This window comes from Anomaloglossus baeobatrachus, chromosome 1 (assembly GCF_048569485.1).
Source record: "Anomaloglossus baeobatrachus isolate aAnoBae1 chromosome 1, aAnoBae1.hap1, whole genome shotgun sequence".
Taxonomy (NCBI): Eukaryota; Metazoa; Chordata; class Amphibia; order Anura; family Aromobatidae; genus Anomaloglossus; species Anomaloglossus baeobatrachus.
Window position 1 is genome coordinate 89,227,925 of NC_134353.1, and position 18,028 is coordinate 89,245,952.

General features: G+C 50.4%; 1 protein-coding gene across 2 annotated transcripts in view; it reads right to left on the reverse strand.

Annotated features, from left to right (window-relative positions):
• The window catches only part of FAM184B (family with sequence similarity 184 member B), a 163,945-nt gene that overhangs the window by 35,901 nt on the left and 110,016 nt on the right, over window positions 1–18,028 (reverse strand). Inside the window, exons 7-8 of one of the 2 annotated variants that reach the window (XM_075333617.1) lie at window positions 12,836–12,930; window positions 7,596–7,674 (exon numbers count right to left, since the gene is read on the reverse strand). In XM_075333617.1, the coding sequence (XP_075189732.1) occupies window positions 7,596–7,674; window positions 12,836–12,930 (174 nt within the window). Of the gene's footprint in view, window positions 1–7,595; window positions 7,675–12,835; window positions 12,934–18,028 lie in introns of both variants that reach the window. The other variant, XM_075333610.1, reaches the window with a different exon arrangement.

The following is an 18,028-nucleotide window of genomic DNA, read 5'->3' on the forward strand; positions in this document are numbered from 1 at the left end:
CGTATACCAGCCTTCATCATATCTGGGGCTGGTGTACACAGTGTAAAACAGTCCAGATAGTGTCAGACTTCTCAGTAATTGTCGCTCCTAAAAACCAGTTAGGTTCTTATTGCGTCCGTGCTTGCATTTAAAAACAGCACGTGTGTGGCAGTCGGTGGCAGGGTACAGGTGCGCGTTTTGCACAAACTATTATATAACGCACAAGTCTAGTGTATAATACACGTCAGTCAGCAGTGTCTGATAGTGTCAGACTTCTCAGTAATTGTCGCTCCTAAAAACCAGTTAGGTTCTTATTGCGTCCGTGCTTGCATTTAAAAACAGCACGTGTGTGTCTGTCGGTGGCAGCGTACAGGTGCGCGTTTTGCACAAACTATTATATAACGCACAAGTCTAGTGTATAATACACGTCAGTCAGCAGTGTCTGATAGTGTCAGACTTCTAAGTAATTGTCGCTCCTAAAAACCAGTTAGGTTCTTATTGCGTCCGTGCTTGCATTTAAAAACAGCATGTGTGTGGCAGTCTGTGGCAGCGTCAGGCTCCATATTGTCCCTGGATAGAGACGTGCATGATGGCCTGTAAACATGAAGTGCCCATTGTCAGGAAGTGGGTGTATTGTAGTATAGCCCTTAGGCAGGGCAGCCAAAAATTGGGAGGCTCCACATTGTCCCTGGATAGAGATGTGCATGAGGGCCTCAAAACATTGTTCCCATTGCAAAGGAGCGGGTCTCCTGTTGTTGTAATGCCCATTCAGAAAGAATGGGCGAAAAAATTTACCACTGGGGGTATACCTGAAACAACGGCTTAACTATTGTAACGGTCACCATGATGGCGCATGAGGAGAAGGAGGAGCAGTCCAGCGATTAGCCAAAGTCCAGAAGTGTGTTACCATGGGTGAGTGGAGGTACATGGCAAATTCCCGTTACAAACTTTAAATTCCGCTGTAATTTGCTGTTGGTGGTGTGGTGAAGTCTGGCCAAATCCAACCCTTGTTCATCTTGATCAGAGTCAGCCTGTCAGCATTTACAGTTGACAGGCGGGTGCGTTTATCTGTAATGATTCCACCTGCGGCACTAAAAACACGCTCTGACAAAACGCTAGCGGCAGGGCAGGCCAGGACTTCCAAGGCGTAGAGAGCCAATTCATGCCACGTGTCCAGCTTGGATACACATTAATTGTAAGGCACAGAGGAATGTCGGAGTACAGTTGTTTGATCTGCAAGGTACTCCTTGAGCATCTGGCCAAACTTAGGATTTCTTGTGTCACTACCCCTCACCTCAGGGGCTGTGGTATGTGAGGGGCTGAGAAAACTGTCCCACATCTTAAAGACTGTTCCCCTACCTCTGGCGGATTGGACTTGTGCCCCTCTCGGCTGTACGCCTTGGTTGTCCAGTGATTCCTGACCTATGCCGCTAGCGTTTTGTGAGGGGAATGCTTTGCCTACTTCCGTGACTATGGCCTTCTGGAACTGCTGCATTTTGCCTGACCTCTCCGCCTCGGGAATAAGAGACATAAAGTTCTCCTTTTAGCGTGGGTCTAACAGTGTTACCAACCAGTAATGATTGTCGGCCAAGATGTTCTTAACGCGAGGGTCACGAGACAGGCAGCTTACCATAAAGTCAGCCATGTGTGCCAGACTCTTAACAGCCATCACTTCAGTATCCTGACCAACACGATGACTGAACATGCTGTCCTCCTCCTCCTCCTCCTCATCATCTACCCTGTCCTCTGGCCAGCCACGCTGAACCGAGGATATGACTGCATGTCATATCCTCAATTTGGCCAGAGAGTTGCTCCATGTCTTCATCCTCCTCCTCGTCATAGTCCTCCACTGCACGTTGTGATGAGACGAGGCTGGGCTGTGTGTTATCATCACCCACACCCACTACTGTTTCTTGCTCAAACTCATCGCGCTCCGCCTGCAATGCATCATGGTTGTTTTTTGAGCAGAGACCATTTTAGAAGGCAGAGAAGCGGTATGGTGACGCTAATAATGTCGTCATCGCCGCTCACCATCTTGGTGGAGTCCTCAAAGTTTTGGCGGATGGTGCATAGGTCGGACATCCATCTCCACTCCTCAGGTGTTATGTGTGGAGTTTGACCCATTTCCCGACGGCTTAGGTGATGCAGGTACTCAACAACTGCCCTCTTCTGCTCACATATCCTGACCAACTTGTGCAGAGTTGAATTCCAACGCGTGGGGACATCACACACCAGTCTGTGTGCCGGAAGATGCAAACGGCGTCTTAAGCCGGCAAGGCCGGCTGAAGCAGTAGGTGACTTTCGAAAATGTGCAGACAGGCGGCGAACTTTTACCAGCAGATCAGACAGCTCTGAGTATGACTTTAGAAACCGCTGAACCACGAGGTTGAGCACATGGGCCACGCATGGAACATGTGTCAGCTGGCCTCGCCTCAAAGCTGCCACCAGGTTCCGGCCATTGTCACACACGACCTTTCCTGGCTTTAGGTTCAGAGTTGTGAGCCAGTGATCTGCCTGCTGTTTCAGAGCTGTCCACACCTCTTCTGCATTGTGGGGTTTGTCACCTATGCAGATTAGCTTCAGCACTGCCTGTTGCCGCTTCGCCGAGGCAGTGCTGCAGTGCTTCTGTGTCGCCCTGGACAAGCCAGGGGCCACAGAGCACAACACTTAAACACCCCACACTCCCTGCAGGCATATCATAGTCAAAACACAAAATCCTTGTTGCCTTCCCCAGGGGCTGTTGTCCACACCAGGGTGTGGAGCCAGGCGGTTGGTCTCCACCCACCGAGGAGGAGGGAAAACACAGGCAGTGAGAGTTAAGCTAAGGAAGTGGAAGGAGGAAAGTAGTAGAGAGGAGAAAAGTGACAGCAAAGAGCCTGAAGTTGGTCCGGGTGTGTGGCCCGGACAGGACAGCAAGGTTGGCAGGATGTGGTGACCGTCTGCAGTGGAGGCCGATTGGAGTCTGCCGTAAGGACCGTGGACGGGTGGTGACCCGGCCGTACCGGACCGGTATACAAAGAGAAGCCAGCACCATTGGCAGAGGACTTTCGGATCCCGGCAAGGCTTGGTGTCGCCGTGAATTTGCCAAATCCGTTAGTGAAGGGAACCTCAGGGTTTCCAAACAGCCAAGTCCAGATAGAAGGCAACCGTACAACCGTGAAGGGGAGACACCGCCACCGCTAAGGGCAACCGTCTCCCAGGGCCAGCGCCTGTGGGCAAAAGGGGCTCCTCCGGCCCATATCCAGGTCGGGGAGCGGGTTACCGTTGGGAAACCATCACTACCAACACTTAACTTAGGTGCAGGGAGAGACAGTCATCACTAACCTGCAGGGAGGAACAACCGCAGCCGTCCGAGTGACCCGTCCATCCAGCCACTTGTTTTACCGTGAACTGTGTCATCATCATTGGACTGAGTGAGTACCTCCGTGCCGTGCGGCACAGCGCTGCCCCTGCGACCCTGCACCTCATCAGGCCCCGCAACCCGCCTGTCATCCATCTCTACCCCATCACCAGGCCCCGGGACAACCAACCCCCCTACCCACGGAGGGGAGAAATAACAACAAAGCTGCTCCCTGTCACAGGCTCCCGGGATCCCCGTCCAGAGCAGCGGTGGTGTCCACACAATCACCACAACCGTGGGTGGCGTCACGGACAATATCCCCAAAACCCAAACCACCCCTTTTCACTCACGGGCGAGTAGCGCCGCTCGAGTCCCCGGGATCCGGCCATCGCTCGAGCCAACGAGCAGCAGCAGCCGTAGAGCAGCGTCAGCCGGACCCGAGCAGTGGGAGAGCGCACCGTCCCCTCCTCCGCCCGCGACACTTCCAGCTTGGGACTGGTGTGGAGGGTAAAGTGGATCAGGATGCGCAGGAGGAGGAGGAGGCTGAGGAGCATGACATTCCGGAGCTGTAGAGTGTGTGTGAAACCCTGACTGAGGTAGGGCCTGCAAAACTTGGTGTGTGAAGGACGTGTTCCGTCCCTCGCTCAGACTGGGTCCCAGCTTGCACAATATTAACCCAGTGTGACGTCAACGAGATGTAGCGGCCTTGCTCACATGCACTTGTCCACGTGTCTGTGGTTAGGTGGACTTTGGCTGAAACAGCGTTGTTCAGGGCACGTGTGATGTTTTGTGACACGTGGTTATGCAATGCGGGGACGGCACACCGGGAGAAATAGTGGCGGCTGTGGACCGAGTAACGTGGGACAGCTGCCACCATCATGTCGCGGAATGCTTCTGTCTCAACCAGCCTAAAAGGCAACATTTCCAGCGCAAGCAGTCGCGAAATGTTAGCATTTAGAACTGTGGCATGTGGGGTGTTGGCAGTGCATTTGCGCCTGCGTTCAAAGGTTTGCTGAATGGATAACTGAACGCTGCGCTGGGACAAGGACGTGCTTGATGATGGTGTTTTTTCTGCGTAGGCAACTGCAGGTGCAGGAGTGGAGGAGGCTTGTTCGCAGGCAGCATGGACAGGGGATTGGCTCGCATGCACAACCAGCGAAGACGTAGCAGTGACATCAGCAAGCACTGCTCCTCGACTCTGTTGTACTTCCCACAAAGTCGGGTGCTTGGCTGACATGTGCCTGATCATGCTGGTGGTGGTCAGGCTGCTACTTTTGGTACCCCTGCTGATGCTGGCATGGCAGGTGTTGCAAATGGCCTTTTTAGAATCATCTGGAGCCAACTTAAAAAACTGCCAGTGTCAGAGTTCCGGGTTTTCCAGTTTTCTTTTGAAAGAGCTTGCCCTTTGTTAACATGGAGTTTTCTGTTCTGTTGCCCTACTTCCTGTCCATCTGTTTAAAAGCCGCCCCTAAAGCTTAGTCCAGTGCCTGAGTATACTGCTTCCTGTGTGCTCCTGCCCTGCTGCTTTTGGTTCCTGATTGTTATTCGGATCCTCTTGGAAAACAACCGACACCGACTATGGACTTCATCTGGTATCATCTAGCTGTGCCCGGACTCCATTTGCCGTCTTTGGTCGGCACTTCTGCCCGGTTCCTTCCGTTTAATACCACTCTGGACTCACATCACGTACGGACATTTTTGGACTTACCTATTGCCCTTTTGTGTCCCGGCTGCTGCGCATTTAGGGCTTCTGGGGTGATTGCCAGACAGTCCCTGTATAGGGGTTCGCTCTTGGTGGTCTCCCTGGGGGAGTCCGGTGCGCGGTCCCGGGAATTCCCTTTCGCTCCGTCCCTGGAAGGTATTTCCTGTATTTATGTTCTACTGTGTTTTTGTTCCGTTTATGTACATATTTGCTGGTTGCATATTATAAACGTCTTGCACCAAGAACTCGTCTCTGGTTGTCATTGCCCTAACGCAATCGAAATCCTCAATACATACAATAGTATTACAGCCAGACTCGGGAAGACCTAACATTTGTACAGGCACCTTGTGTCGTGTTGTTCCGGGGAACAGTTGCCTGACGTCTGCCTGGGGCCACCACTCTGCTTCTTACTGCCTGTTGGGATGCTACGCCTCCCTCCCCCTGTGCACTGCTGTCCTCGCTCTGCATATCCTCCTGCCAGGTTGGGTCAGTTACTGGATCATCCACCACGTCGTCTTCCTCTTCCGCACCCTGCTCCTCCTCCTGACTTCCTGACAATTGTGTCTCATCATCGTCCACCCCTTGTTGAGACACGTTGCCAACTTCGTGAGAACGTGGCTGCTCAAATATTTGGGCATCTGTACATACAATCTCGTCATGGCCCACTTCAACAGGAGCTGGCGAGAGGCCAGAATTTGTGAATGGAAACGTGAACGAACAGCTCTTCCGAGTGTCCAAGTGTGGGATCAGTAATGTCCGTGGACGTGTACTCGGCCTGGTGGTAGGAAGGAGGATCAGGTTCTGAAATGTGCGGTGCAGTATCACGGCTACTGACACTTGACCGTGTGGAAGACAGAGTGTTTGTGGTGGTGCCAATCTGACTGGAAGCATTATCCGCTATCCAACTAACAACCTGTTGACACTGGTCTTGGTTCAAGAGCGGTGTACTGCTGCGGTCCCCAAGAATTTGGGACAGGACGTGCGAGCGACTAGATGTGGCCCTTTGTTGTGGCGAAATTAGAGCTTGCACACAACCTCGGTCTCTGCCTGCACCACCATCACGTCCACTTCCTTGTTCGTTGACAACGCCCTTGCGCATTTTGCAATGCTGTGCTGATGTGTATTCACTAGACTTGTGCGTTATATCCAAGTTTTTGCAAAACTCACACAAATGCAGCGGAAAGCTGCCACCAACAGGCACACACGTGCGGTTTTTAAATGCAAGCACGGAGGCACTAAGAACCTAACAGGTCTCTATCCAGGGACAATGTGGAGCCTCCCAATTTTTGGCTGCCCTGCCTAAGGGCTATACTACAATAGACCCACTTCCTTCCAATGGGCACTTCAGGTTTACAGGCCCTCATGCACGTCTCTATCCAGGGACAACGTGGAGCCTCCCAATTTTTGGCTGCCCTGCCTAAGGGCTATACTACAATAGACCCACTTCCTTCCAATGGGCACTTCAGGTTTACAGGCCCTCATGCACGTCTCTATCCAGGGACAACGTGGAGCCTCCCAATTTTTGGCTGCCCTGCCTAAGGACTATACTACAATAGACCCACTTCCTTACAATGGGCACTTCAGGTTTACAGGCCATCATGCACGTCTGTATGCAGGGGCATTGGTGAACCTCACAATTTTGGACTGCCCTGGCAAAGGAAAATACTACAAAGACTCACTTCCTCAAAATGGGCACATTAGACTCAAGAGGCCTTCATGTACGTCTCTTCTCAGGGACATCGGAGTGCCACACAATGTTTTCACGTAAAATCTTTCATGTATTAATCTCAAAAAGTAACATACACCAGCTCTATCTCACTATTGGGTATGTGCACTTAACATTTCCGCCATGAAAAATCATTTTGGGGTCATTTTGGAAGGTTTTCTGGTGAGTCCGTAAAAATGGCGTAAAACGCGGACAAAATTGTTCACAGCTGTGACTTTTCAGTGATAAATGCTTCAAGGGGTCTTCCCCATGCTGTTGCCATGTCATTTGAGCACTCTTCTGAGACTTTTGTGACATTTTTAGGGTTTCTCCATGCTGCCGGGGGGTCATTTCACAAAAATACTCGGGTCTCCCATAGGATAACATTGGGCTCGTTGCTCGGGCCGAGTACACGAGTATCTTGGGAGGCTCGGCCCGAGCTTTGAGCCCCCGAGCTTTTTAGTACTCGCTCATCACTACTTATAACCTGACTTTAAATTCATCCATTGGTTTTATAAATTACTCTTTTGAAAGCTGAAACCCTCCCAAATTTGGTTTAGGTTATGAAAATAAAGTTGCTGCAAAGCTGAAATATTGACCATTTAATGAACACAGAAAGGTCAGATTTTGGCAAGACAAAAGCACATGCAGTGAAGCAAGCCTGTGCTTACCTTTATGGTCGTTGTTTCACAGACGAAACATCCGAGTACTCGCGATACTCAGCCGAGCACCACAAGTACCCAAGCATCACAATGCTAAGTCAAGTAACGAGCAGTGCCGATCATGCTCTCTCATTATTAATAATAACATCAACCCTAATTTTTTAAAATTCTATTAAACAATAGAGGAATAAAAAGAAAGGAAACTACCTGTTGGCCCGAAGGATTTCCTAAAATCTCCTGTGTTTCTGATGATGTGGCTATGTAGGACTGACAGTCACATTCACATCTGAAAAGGAGAGAAGTCATAAACCAGGATTAATGATCACAATCTACAGAACATGTAATTACCATGAAATAACATGGATTAAAGAGGATCTCTTAAGGCCCCGTCACACTAAGCAACATCGCTAGCAACATCGCTAGCAACATCGCTGCTAACGAACAACTTTTGTGACGTTGCTAGCGATGTTGCTGTGTGTGACATCCAGCAACAACCCGGCCCCTGCTGTGAGGTCGTTGGTTGTTGCTGAATGTCCTGGGCCATTTTTTAGTTGTTGCTGTCCCGCTGTGAAGCACAGATCGCTGTGTGTGACAGCGAGACAGCAACAACTAAATGTGCAGGCAGCAGGAGCCGGCTTCTGCGGAGGCTGGTAACCAATGTAAACATCGGGTAACCAAGAAGCCCTGTCCTTGGTTACCCGATATTTACCTTCGTTACCAGCCTCCGCCGCTCTCACTGTCAGTGCCGGCTCCTGCTCTGTGCACATGTAGCTGCAGGACACATCGGGTTAATTAACCCGATGTGTGCTGTAGCTAGGAGAGCAGGGAGCCAGCGCTAAGCAGTGTGCGCTGCTCCCTGCTCTGTGCTCATGTAGCTGCAGCACACATCGGGTAATTAACCCGATGTGTGCTGTAACTAGGAGAGCAGGGAGCCAGCGCTCAGTGTGCGCTGCTCCTTGCTCTCTGCACGTGTAGCTCCGTGCACTGGTAACCAAGGTAAATATCGGGTTGGTTACCCGATATTTACCTTAGTTACCAAGCGCAGCATCTTCCACGTGGCGCTGGGGGCTGGTCACTGGTTGCTGGTGAGCTCACCAGCAACTCGTGTAGCGACGCTCCAGCGATCCCTGCCAGGTCAGGTTGCTGGTGGGATCGCTGGAGCGTCGCAGTGTGACATCTCACCAGCAACCTCCTAGCAACTTACCAGCGATCCCTATCATTGTTGGGATCGCTGGTAAGTTGCTTAGTGTGACTGGACCTTTAGCTATCCCGATCTCTCAATTTGACTAAATATTTTAATCAGGCTTTAAAGATAAGTTTTTCTTTGAAACACTGAGGCATTTCAGACAAAAACATACTTTAAAAGGATCGGGGATAGACTTGCATGGGAGGATAGTCTGGGAGGTAGGTCCCCAGCAGCTTCTCCCCGCCCAGTCCCCTTGAGTAACAGGTCTCTACCTATATGTGTGTTTAGCCGAGGGGAGGGGGTGGTTAGAAGCTGCTGAGGACCCGCCTGTCAGGCCAGGAGGCGGCTTTTAAAGTATGTTTTTTTTCAGAAATTTGGCAATGTTTCAGAGTCAAACATACCGGGCTAAAATTGTACATCATGGTTCGGGCAGCATATGTCAGCCATATTTCCTTTGAAAAACAGTTCTTAAACTTGAACATGGTTTCTTATTGCTCTGCTTTGTACTGTCCTTATATTATTCCTTTATATAACTGCATGCATTAACTGACAACTGAGTGTTACCATTCTGCTCTTCAAAGGAGTGTGTGTGTGTGTGTGTGTGTGTGTGTGTGTGTGTGCGTGTGCGTGTGCGTGTGTGTGTGTGTGTGTGTGTGTGTGTGTGCGTGTGAACTGTCAGTATGTACTGGACATTGTACAGGGCCATGCCTCCAATTGGTTAAGCCCAGTTGTCAATATACTCATGCGTTTCTAGAAGGAAAAGCAGGGGAACTAAATAACGCAAAGTTCGAAGACAAGAGGCTCCAGAGGTTGCGTATTTTTAGAAATCTGTGTTAAAAGCATAATTTCAGGAGAGCTAAGTGGGCACCTCTACTGTAAATTTTGGCTCATCCATATATATTTATTTTTCTAGCCCTATATATCTTCTATACTTAATGGGAATTTGTCACCAGGATTTTGCATCAGAGAGCAGCATAATGTAGAGACAGAGACCCTGATTCCAGTGATGTGTCACTTACTGAGCTGTTTGCTGTTGTACCACCCCGCGGCCTCGGCTGCGGCCGCCGAGCCGCTCGGATCTGTGCGTTCTACGGGTGGTGGCTCGAGCCTCTCACAGACCCAGGGGTCACGTCGCTCTGCAAAGGGGTTGGCGTTGCACACGGGGGAATGCGGGTATTTGGTTTTGGGATGATTGTTCATGACGCCACCCACGGGTTTTGGTGATGGTGGACAATGGGGACTCGTGCTGACCGACGATGGACCCTGGGAAAGCTGCAGGAGGAGGCTGTCCCGGCAGTGGTATTTACAAGTTTTAAATTCCCGGCTACCTTTCTTGCTCACGGCAGCCACTGGAGAGGCAGATTGGAGGAAGGGCCTGTGGTGGAGTCAGCCGAGGCCCAGTCACCACCAAAACCGGTGACTAACCTCCAGGCCAGGGGTCCCCGGACTTGGGAACCCAAGGACAAGGACTGCCGGGTAAGGAACTTTTTACCCGGCCCGTGTGGGCGTCACCCGGACCCGTTCCTAGACTTGGGAAAAGGGGTGCCAACCAGTTCTTAGAGGTGACACCAGGGTCAGGTTTGTTTGGGTGGGAGCAACAAGAAGGTGGCCAGGTCCGTCCCGTTCCGTTTAAATGTGCAACGTTTAGGACTTGTGCCTCCCGTAAGGGAAGAAAATGTAAATATGTTATTATACTTGTAAATTTGTCTTTTCTACTTTTCAGTTCCCATTAAAAATAGATCGTGGTGGGCGGACAGTCCGCGGACGACCTGTATTCAACCAAGGGGGAATGTAGCGCCCAGGAAAACCAAGTAGTTATACATGTAGGCCCCCGCATAACACCTATCCGACGAAGGGTTAAATCAGCCGACTTGAAACCCTAGTCACCCCCCTCAGGGAAGGACGGACACACCAGTGGGCGGGACCAGGCAGATAGGGAACGTCCACCTAGGGGTCTGGAGAGCCTGGGGAGGGAAAATAGTCAGTGAAGTGATATTTGAAGTTTGGAGTGGAGGTGCAAGCTGACAGGTGCCAGGGTCATAGCCCTGACATCTTGGCTAGATGGCAGACGGTAGCCAGAGTCTTCAGGAGACGGGAAGACGGGTGCGGGGATCCGAGGTGGACCGGGACAGGGTTTGAGCCCGCCGGTACCGACACTGGAGAACCGACCCGGAAACTGTGTGCACAGAGGGGGTACTTGGACCCTGAAGCCAGGACCGGCATCGACGGCCTAGCTAATTAACCAATTGATGGCAGGATTTTAGGTCCTGTCCCAACCTAAGTCCTGAAAAGTAGACAACCACCCACAGAGAGGGATAGGGCAACCGCCAGGGCTCGTAGATCCCAAGGGTCAGCGTCAGACGGGCACGGCTCCCAACCAAAGGACCGGGAGCGGACTCCTGTGTTTCAAACCGGGAAGTCCTATCTACAAAACACTGAGTGCAGAGGAGAGAGACTTTGACTACCAACCCGGGTGTGGGATCAAATACACCCGTCTGCGGCAGCCATCCACAATCACCTTGGTTTACCACAGGACTTGTGTGCTTTATTCGACCATGAGTAACATCCCCGGCCTGGCCGGGTGCGCCGGCCCCTGCACTCACCATCCTCAACATAGAGACATTGGGCCCTAGGACATCCATCCCTACCCATTAGTTAACATTAGTTAACATCCAGCTGCCAGCCCAGCGTCCCCGGGAGCCCTGCAACGGCAGCGGTGGTGCTGCATCTCACCACACACCCAATCCTGTATAAATACGTCCCCTTTTATTCGGAGTGTCCATGCGACTCCCGGGTCCGGAGTACCCCTCGAGCCGCACCGTAGATCCGGATCCAAGCAGCACTGGCTGCTGGCAGGGGGGCAGCACAGAGGGATACAAGTGAGGGAGGATGAGGAGTGAGAGCTAAGCTGCCTGCACTTAGAGAAGTGGCGAGATAGTTTCCATCTTCCAGGGAGTATTAAGCGGGCCTTACACGCTGCGATCTCGCTAGCGAGATCACAAGCGATGGTACTCGCCCCCGTCTGTTGAGCGACACGGACATATCGCTGCCCGTGTCGCACAACCTCGCTTACCCCGTCACACGGGCTTACTTGTCCTGCGACGTCGCTCTGGCTGGCGACCCGCCTCTTTCCTAAGGGGGCGGGTTGTGCGGCATCACAGCGACGTCACACGGCAGGCGGCCAATAGAAGCGGAGGGGCGGAGATGAATGGGACGAAAACATCCCGCCCACCTCCTTCCTTCCGCATTGCCGGTGGACGCAGGTAAGGAGATGTTCCTCGCTCCTGCGGTGTCACACACAGCGATGTGCGCAGGAACGAGGAACAACATCGCTAATGAGAGGTAAACGATTTTTTGTTTTAGGACGACCTCTCCGCGGCAAACGGTTTTTGCCGCTTTTGCGATCGCTTTAGGTCGCACATAACTGTTACACGCTACGATATCGTTAATGACGCCGGATGTGCGTCACAAACAACGTGACCCCGACGATAAAACATTAACGATATTGTAGCGTGTAAAGCCCGCTTTACACTATCTCACTATCTCTGTGTACATCTGACCACTGCTAGAGCAGCTAATAAATAACGGGTGGGTAGCCGAGTGTTAGGGCAGCTTTGCACGTTGAGACATCGCACGAGCGCAAAAACGTCGTTATCGTATCATCGTTGCATTCACCGACATTTCCAGAATGCCGGTGCCGCGACAGGTACGATGTTGTTCCTCGTTCCTGCGGCAGCACACATCGCTGTGTGTGAAGCCGCAGGAGCGAGGAACATCACCTTACCTGCCGCCGGCGGCTATGCGGAAGGACGGAGGTGGGCGGGATGTTTACATCCTGCTCATCTCCGCCCCTCCGCCGCTATTGGCTGCCTGCCGTGTGACGTCGCTATGACGCCGCACGACCCGCCCCCTTGGGAAGGAGGCGGGTCGCCGGCCAGAGCGACGGTCGCAGGGCAGGTGAGTGCATGTGAAGCTGGCGTAGCGATAATTTTCGCTACGCCAGCTATCACACGATATCGTACCTGCGACGGAGGCGGGGACTATCGCGTGCGACATCGCAGCATCGGCTTGCGATGTCGCAACGTGCAAAGCCCGCCTTAGATCTGATATTGATATCCTATCTGACAGATACCTCATCCATATCCTTCAGATTGTATCAGGCTGAAAGGTGGTAAAATGAATTTAAAAGCAATCTCATATATTTCATAAGAGATTTCTCAAGCAAGCAGTTGGAATGACACAAATACATTTTGCCGTCTACCTTTGCCTTTCTATAGTTCTTGATTCAGAGGATAAGCTCTCGTTTTCTTTACTTCCACCACTGGAGGATTCGCATTGCTGAAGAATCGCTTTATTCTGCTGGAAACATATACAGGAAATATTATATATACGACCATCAAGGCTCATCTCAATGCAAGGTATACAGTAGATCTCTAATCTCAACACAGGTGCAGCTATAGGAAATATGGACCCTGGTGACTAATGGGGGCTAGAGCCCGTCTGCCACATAAGAGGATACCTGTATTATAAAAGACACATGCTGGGTTGGGATCCTGTCATAGATTTTGATTTGAAACCCTTGACTTTATGTTTTGCATATTAAATACTTGATCCATGTTTATAATCGTGTGTAAAAATCTAGATGGATACAGAATATTTGTCACGTGAAAGAATGCTATTAACCTGCAAATATGGAATTAATCTGCAGGTTAAATAGCTTTCTGACCTCCGTGCTCGCACTTAGAGCCCCACTGCCGGGAAGATATGAACTATTTTCCTCCCAGCAGTGATGCGCCCACGGGGTCAGAGGTTACCCGTTACCGGGCCGCGGTTCTTCTCATGGGTCACCGCGGTGCCCTTGCCCGGTTCCATGACCCCGGCGATGTCAGTAAAAAGCTGAGGATGGGGATAATGGGGGAAGTTGTTCGTGACGCCACCAGAAGTGTGCGGCCTATAAGAGCCGCTGCTCCGGGAGGTCTCTTTTCTTGGGCGGATGGTGACGCAGCTCGTGTGTTTCAGCTCTCCTCAGATAGAGCTAGGCCCCAGGGAGGATGTTGGTAGTTGTAGTCGCCTATGGCGCAGGTGCACAATGGTGAGAGCGCCAGCAATGACAGGACGACACAAAGGGTGCAGTTCAAGTTTTTTTACTCACTGGGAACACGCTGCCTTTGGAGTGCCGGGTTATGCCGTGATGGGCCTCAGCCGATCCTGGATACTTCGGAGGTCGAGGCCGGTGTTTCCTTCTGTGCGTCTCCTTTCTCTGATTTCCCTCCACCCCCAGCTGCTGGGCCGTGGAACGGGTCATGGGTGCCTTCCGCACTCACTACGAGCTCAGGGATCCCCCTTATTTCCAAGGAACCCGGGTTGAGCCTCCAGCTCCAGACCACGGACACCGAACTATCTGTGTCCTTTCTTGCTAGTTCCTGAGTCCGACCTCACTTGGACAATGCTTCTCGGATTCCTGAAGTAGTGAGCAAGAGGTCCCATACCTCATGATGGCCAACCCAGCACCTAACCTAGCCCAGTCCCAGTGGAAGAGCTCCGGTGTTATGTGTTGAGTGTGTGTTTTGGTGATGGCTACCGGTGACGACCTCCTCCATATCCGAGATGAATACTGCATCTCAGTTGAGATGTAGTACCCTGTGGTATCTGAAGCCTCAGGGGTGCAACATACCCCCACAGCGAATCACAGCACGTCCACGTGCTGTACAATAAGGCAATACAGTGGAAACTGCAGAATTTTTGGAAATGCATAATAACAACATTTTATCCCTTTATGGCAGGCAGGATCTCTTAAACGTTACAAACATACATTTCACATTTGTCACATAAAAACGTTTGACACTGTAAATGTAATGAACATTGGTTTTCAGTCTTATGCCTGCTTTAAACACTTCAATAAATCTTTCAATCCGTCGTCGGGGTCAAGTTGTAAGTGACGCACATCCGGCATCGTTCGTGACGTATTTGCGTGTGACACCTACGTGCGATCAAGATTGAACGCAAATACGGTGATCGCATACACGTCGTTTATTCCTCATACATTGGACGTTTTGTTGTACGAACCTAGTCAATTGAAACGTGTGACATCCCTCATATGATTTTGATGTCTGAGGCTATGTGCGCAGGTGTGCACTCTGCACCGCAGCTTAAAAAAGGTCCGCTTCAGAGCGCAGCTGAAAAGCTGCGTTCTGAAGCACCTCACAATGTCTGTCATTCACTAATTTCTGTCAGTCGGTCACTATCTCTGTCCCTCTCTCTCTGTCCATGTCAGTCTATCCCTCTTACCCCCTCTCTCATACTCACTGATCCCCGATTCCTGGCGCGGCGCTGCACGGCATTCACACTGCTCCGGCAGCTTTTACTATTTTGAAAAAGCCGGCCGCCCAAACAATCTCGAATTCCCTGCTTTCCCCGCCCATCGGCGCCTATGATTGGTTGCAGTGAGACACGCCCCCCACGCTGAGTGACAGGTGTCTCACTGCACCCAATCACAGCAGCCGGTGGGCGTGTTTATACTGTGCAGTGAAATAAATAATTAAATAATTTAAAAAAACGGCGTGCGGTCCCCCCAATTTTAAAACCAGCCAGATAAAGCCATACGGCTGAAGGCTGGTATTCTCAGGATGGGGAGCTCCACGTTATGGCGAGCCCCCCAGCCTAACAATATCAGCCAGCAGCCGCCCAGAATTGCCGCATACATTAGATGCGACAGTTCTAGGACTTTACCCGGCCCTTCCCGATTTGCCCTGGTGCGTTGACTAATCGGGGTAATAAGGAGTTAATGGCAGCCCATTGCTGCCACTAAATCCTAGATTAATCATGTCAGGCATCTCCCCGAGATACCTTCCATGATTAATCTGTAAGTGACAGTAAGTAAACACACACACCCGAAAAAATCCTTTATTAGAAATAAAAAACACAAACATATACCCTGGTTCACCACTTTAATAAGCCCGAAAAAGCCCTCCATGTCTGGCGTAATCCACGGACCTCCAGCGTCGCATCCAGCTCTGCTGCATGAAGGTGACAGGAGCTGCAGAAGACACAGCCGCTCCTGTCACCTCCACGCAGCAACTGAGGTGAGTAGCGCGATCAGCTGAGCTGTCACTGAGGTTACCCGCTGTCACTGGATACAGCGGTGGCCGCGGGTAACCTCAGTGACAGCTCAGCTGATCGTGCTACTCACCTCATTTGCTGCGTGTAGCTGACGGGAGCGGCGGTGTCTTCTGCAGCTCCGGTCACCTCCATGCAGCAGAGCTGCATGCGACGCTGGACCATCCTGGATTACGCCGGACATGGAGGGCTTTTTCGGGCTTATTAAAGTGGTGAACCAGGGTATATGTTCGTGTTTTTTATTTCTAATAAAGGATTTTTTTGGGTGTGTGTGTTTATTTACTATCACTTACAGATTAATCATGGAAGGTATCTCGGGGAGACGCCTGACATGATTAATCTAGGATTTAGTGGCAGCTATGGGCTGCCATTAACTCCTTATTACCCCGATTTGCCAACGCACCAGGGCAAATCGGGAAGAGCCGGGTAAAGTCCCAGAACTGTCGCATCTAATGTATGCGGCAATTCTGGGCGGCTGCTGGCTGATATTGTTAGGCTGGGGGGCTCCCCATAACGTGGAGCTCCCCATCCTGAGAATACCAGCCTTCAGCCATATGGCTTTATCTGGCTGGTTTTTAAAATTGGGGGGACCGCACGCCGTTTTTTTTAATTATTTAATTATTTATTTCACTGCACAGTATAGACACGCCCACCAGTTTTTCGTTTGTGAACCCACCCCAGTCACACCTATTGCCAATCCACATGATACGCATAAATAGCCTAAGTCTCAGCTTCCCATACACGGTAAGTTTTTTAACTGCATGAGAGGACACACACAAGCTAGGGACCCCAACGTAGAGAAATACTTTGGCGTAGTGTTGGGGCTCTATTGCATTGATCAATTCAGTAGCTAAATTTCTCTTTATTCATATATTCAAGGCAGTAATGCAGGTTCCATTTTTCCCATTTCATTCTTACATATAGCTATTGAATTTTTCATGTCAGTATTCACACAGCAGTTTCTGCTATTACATGTATTCCCCTTGCATAGTCACTGGTGTGCATACCTTATCTCCATATAGTGATGGTTGTTTTAGGTTTTTGCACCCAGTTCAGACATAGAATGGAGTTCCAAACGTTATTCCTTATTTGTTAGTAGTTTTTCGTTTGTGAACCCACCCCATTCACACCTATTGCCAATCCACATGATACGTATATATAGCCTGGGTCTCAGCTTCCCATACACGGTAAGTTTTTTAACTGCATGAGAGGACACACACAAGCTAGGGACCCCAACGTAGAGAAATACTTTGGCGTAGTGTTGGGGCTCTGTTGCATTGATCAATTCAGTAGCTAAATTTCTCTTTATTCATATATTCAAGGCAGTAATGCAGGTTCCATTTTTCCCATTTCATTCTTACATATAGCTATTGAATTTTTCATGTTAGTATTCACACAGCAGTTTCTGCTATTACATGTATTCCCCTTCCATAGTCACTGGTGTGCATACCTTATCTCCATATAGTGATTTTTTTTAGGTTTTTGCACCCAGTTCAGACATAGAATGGAGTTCCAAACGTTATTCCTTATTTGCACAGTATAGACACGCCCACCGGCTGCTGTGATTGGGTGCAGTGAGACACCTGTCACTCAGCGTGGGGTTGTCTCACTGCAATCAATCATAGGCGCCGGTGGGCGGGGAAAGCAGGGAATACGAGATTGTTTAATGAGCGGCCGGCTTTTTCAAAATAGTAAAAGCCGCTGGATCAGTGTGAACGCCGTGCAGCGCCGCGCCGGGGATCGGGGATAGGTGAGTATATGAGAGAGGGCTGCTCAATTCAGTTACTCAGGAGTTTAGCGGTCACCGGTGAGTCCTTCACTGGTGACCGCTAATCAGGACACGACACAGACAGAGCCGCAGTATGACAATGAAGTCGGGTGAAGTTAACCCGAGTTCATTCTGATCGTGCCGCTCTTTCTGTGTCTGCTGTCATCTGCCATTCATCTCTGCTACATGGCTGTCTGTGTCTGCTGTTAGCGGCCATGTAGCAGAGCTGAATGGCAGATGACATAGTAAAAACGCATCCCTACACATTACACACGCTTGGCAAGTCAATAAATAAAAAAAAAAAAGGGTGCCCAATGCATACGTCACAGAACACATGATCTAAAGGATCACACACAAAATTGATCAATTTAACATAGACTACTAACGCTCGTGTGACAGCAAATGAACGACCTACGTGCGATCTCATTAAATCGCATATGCGACCTGGGCGTGTCACATTGTATACGAGATCGCACACCTAATTGTAAGGTGTAAAGCTGGCTTTAAGTATTCACATTGGGCAATAAACATTCTCTTCTAAATAAAACATTCACTTGTGCAATATTCTTT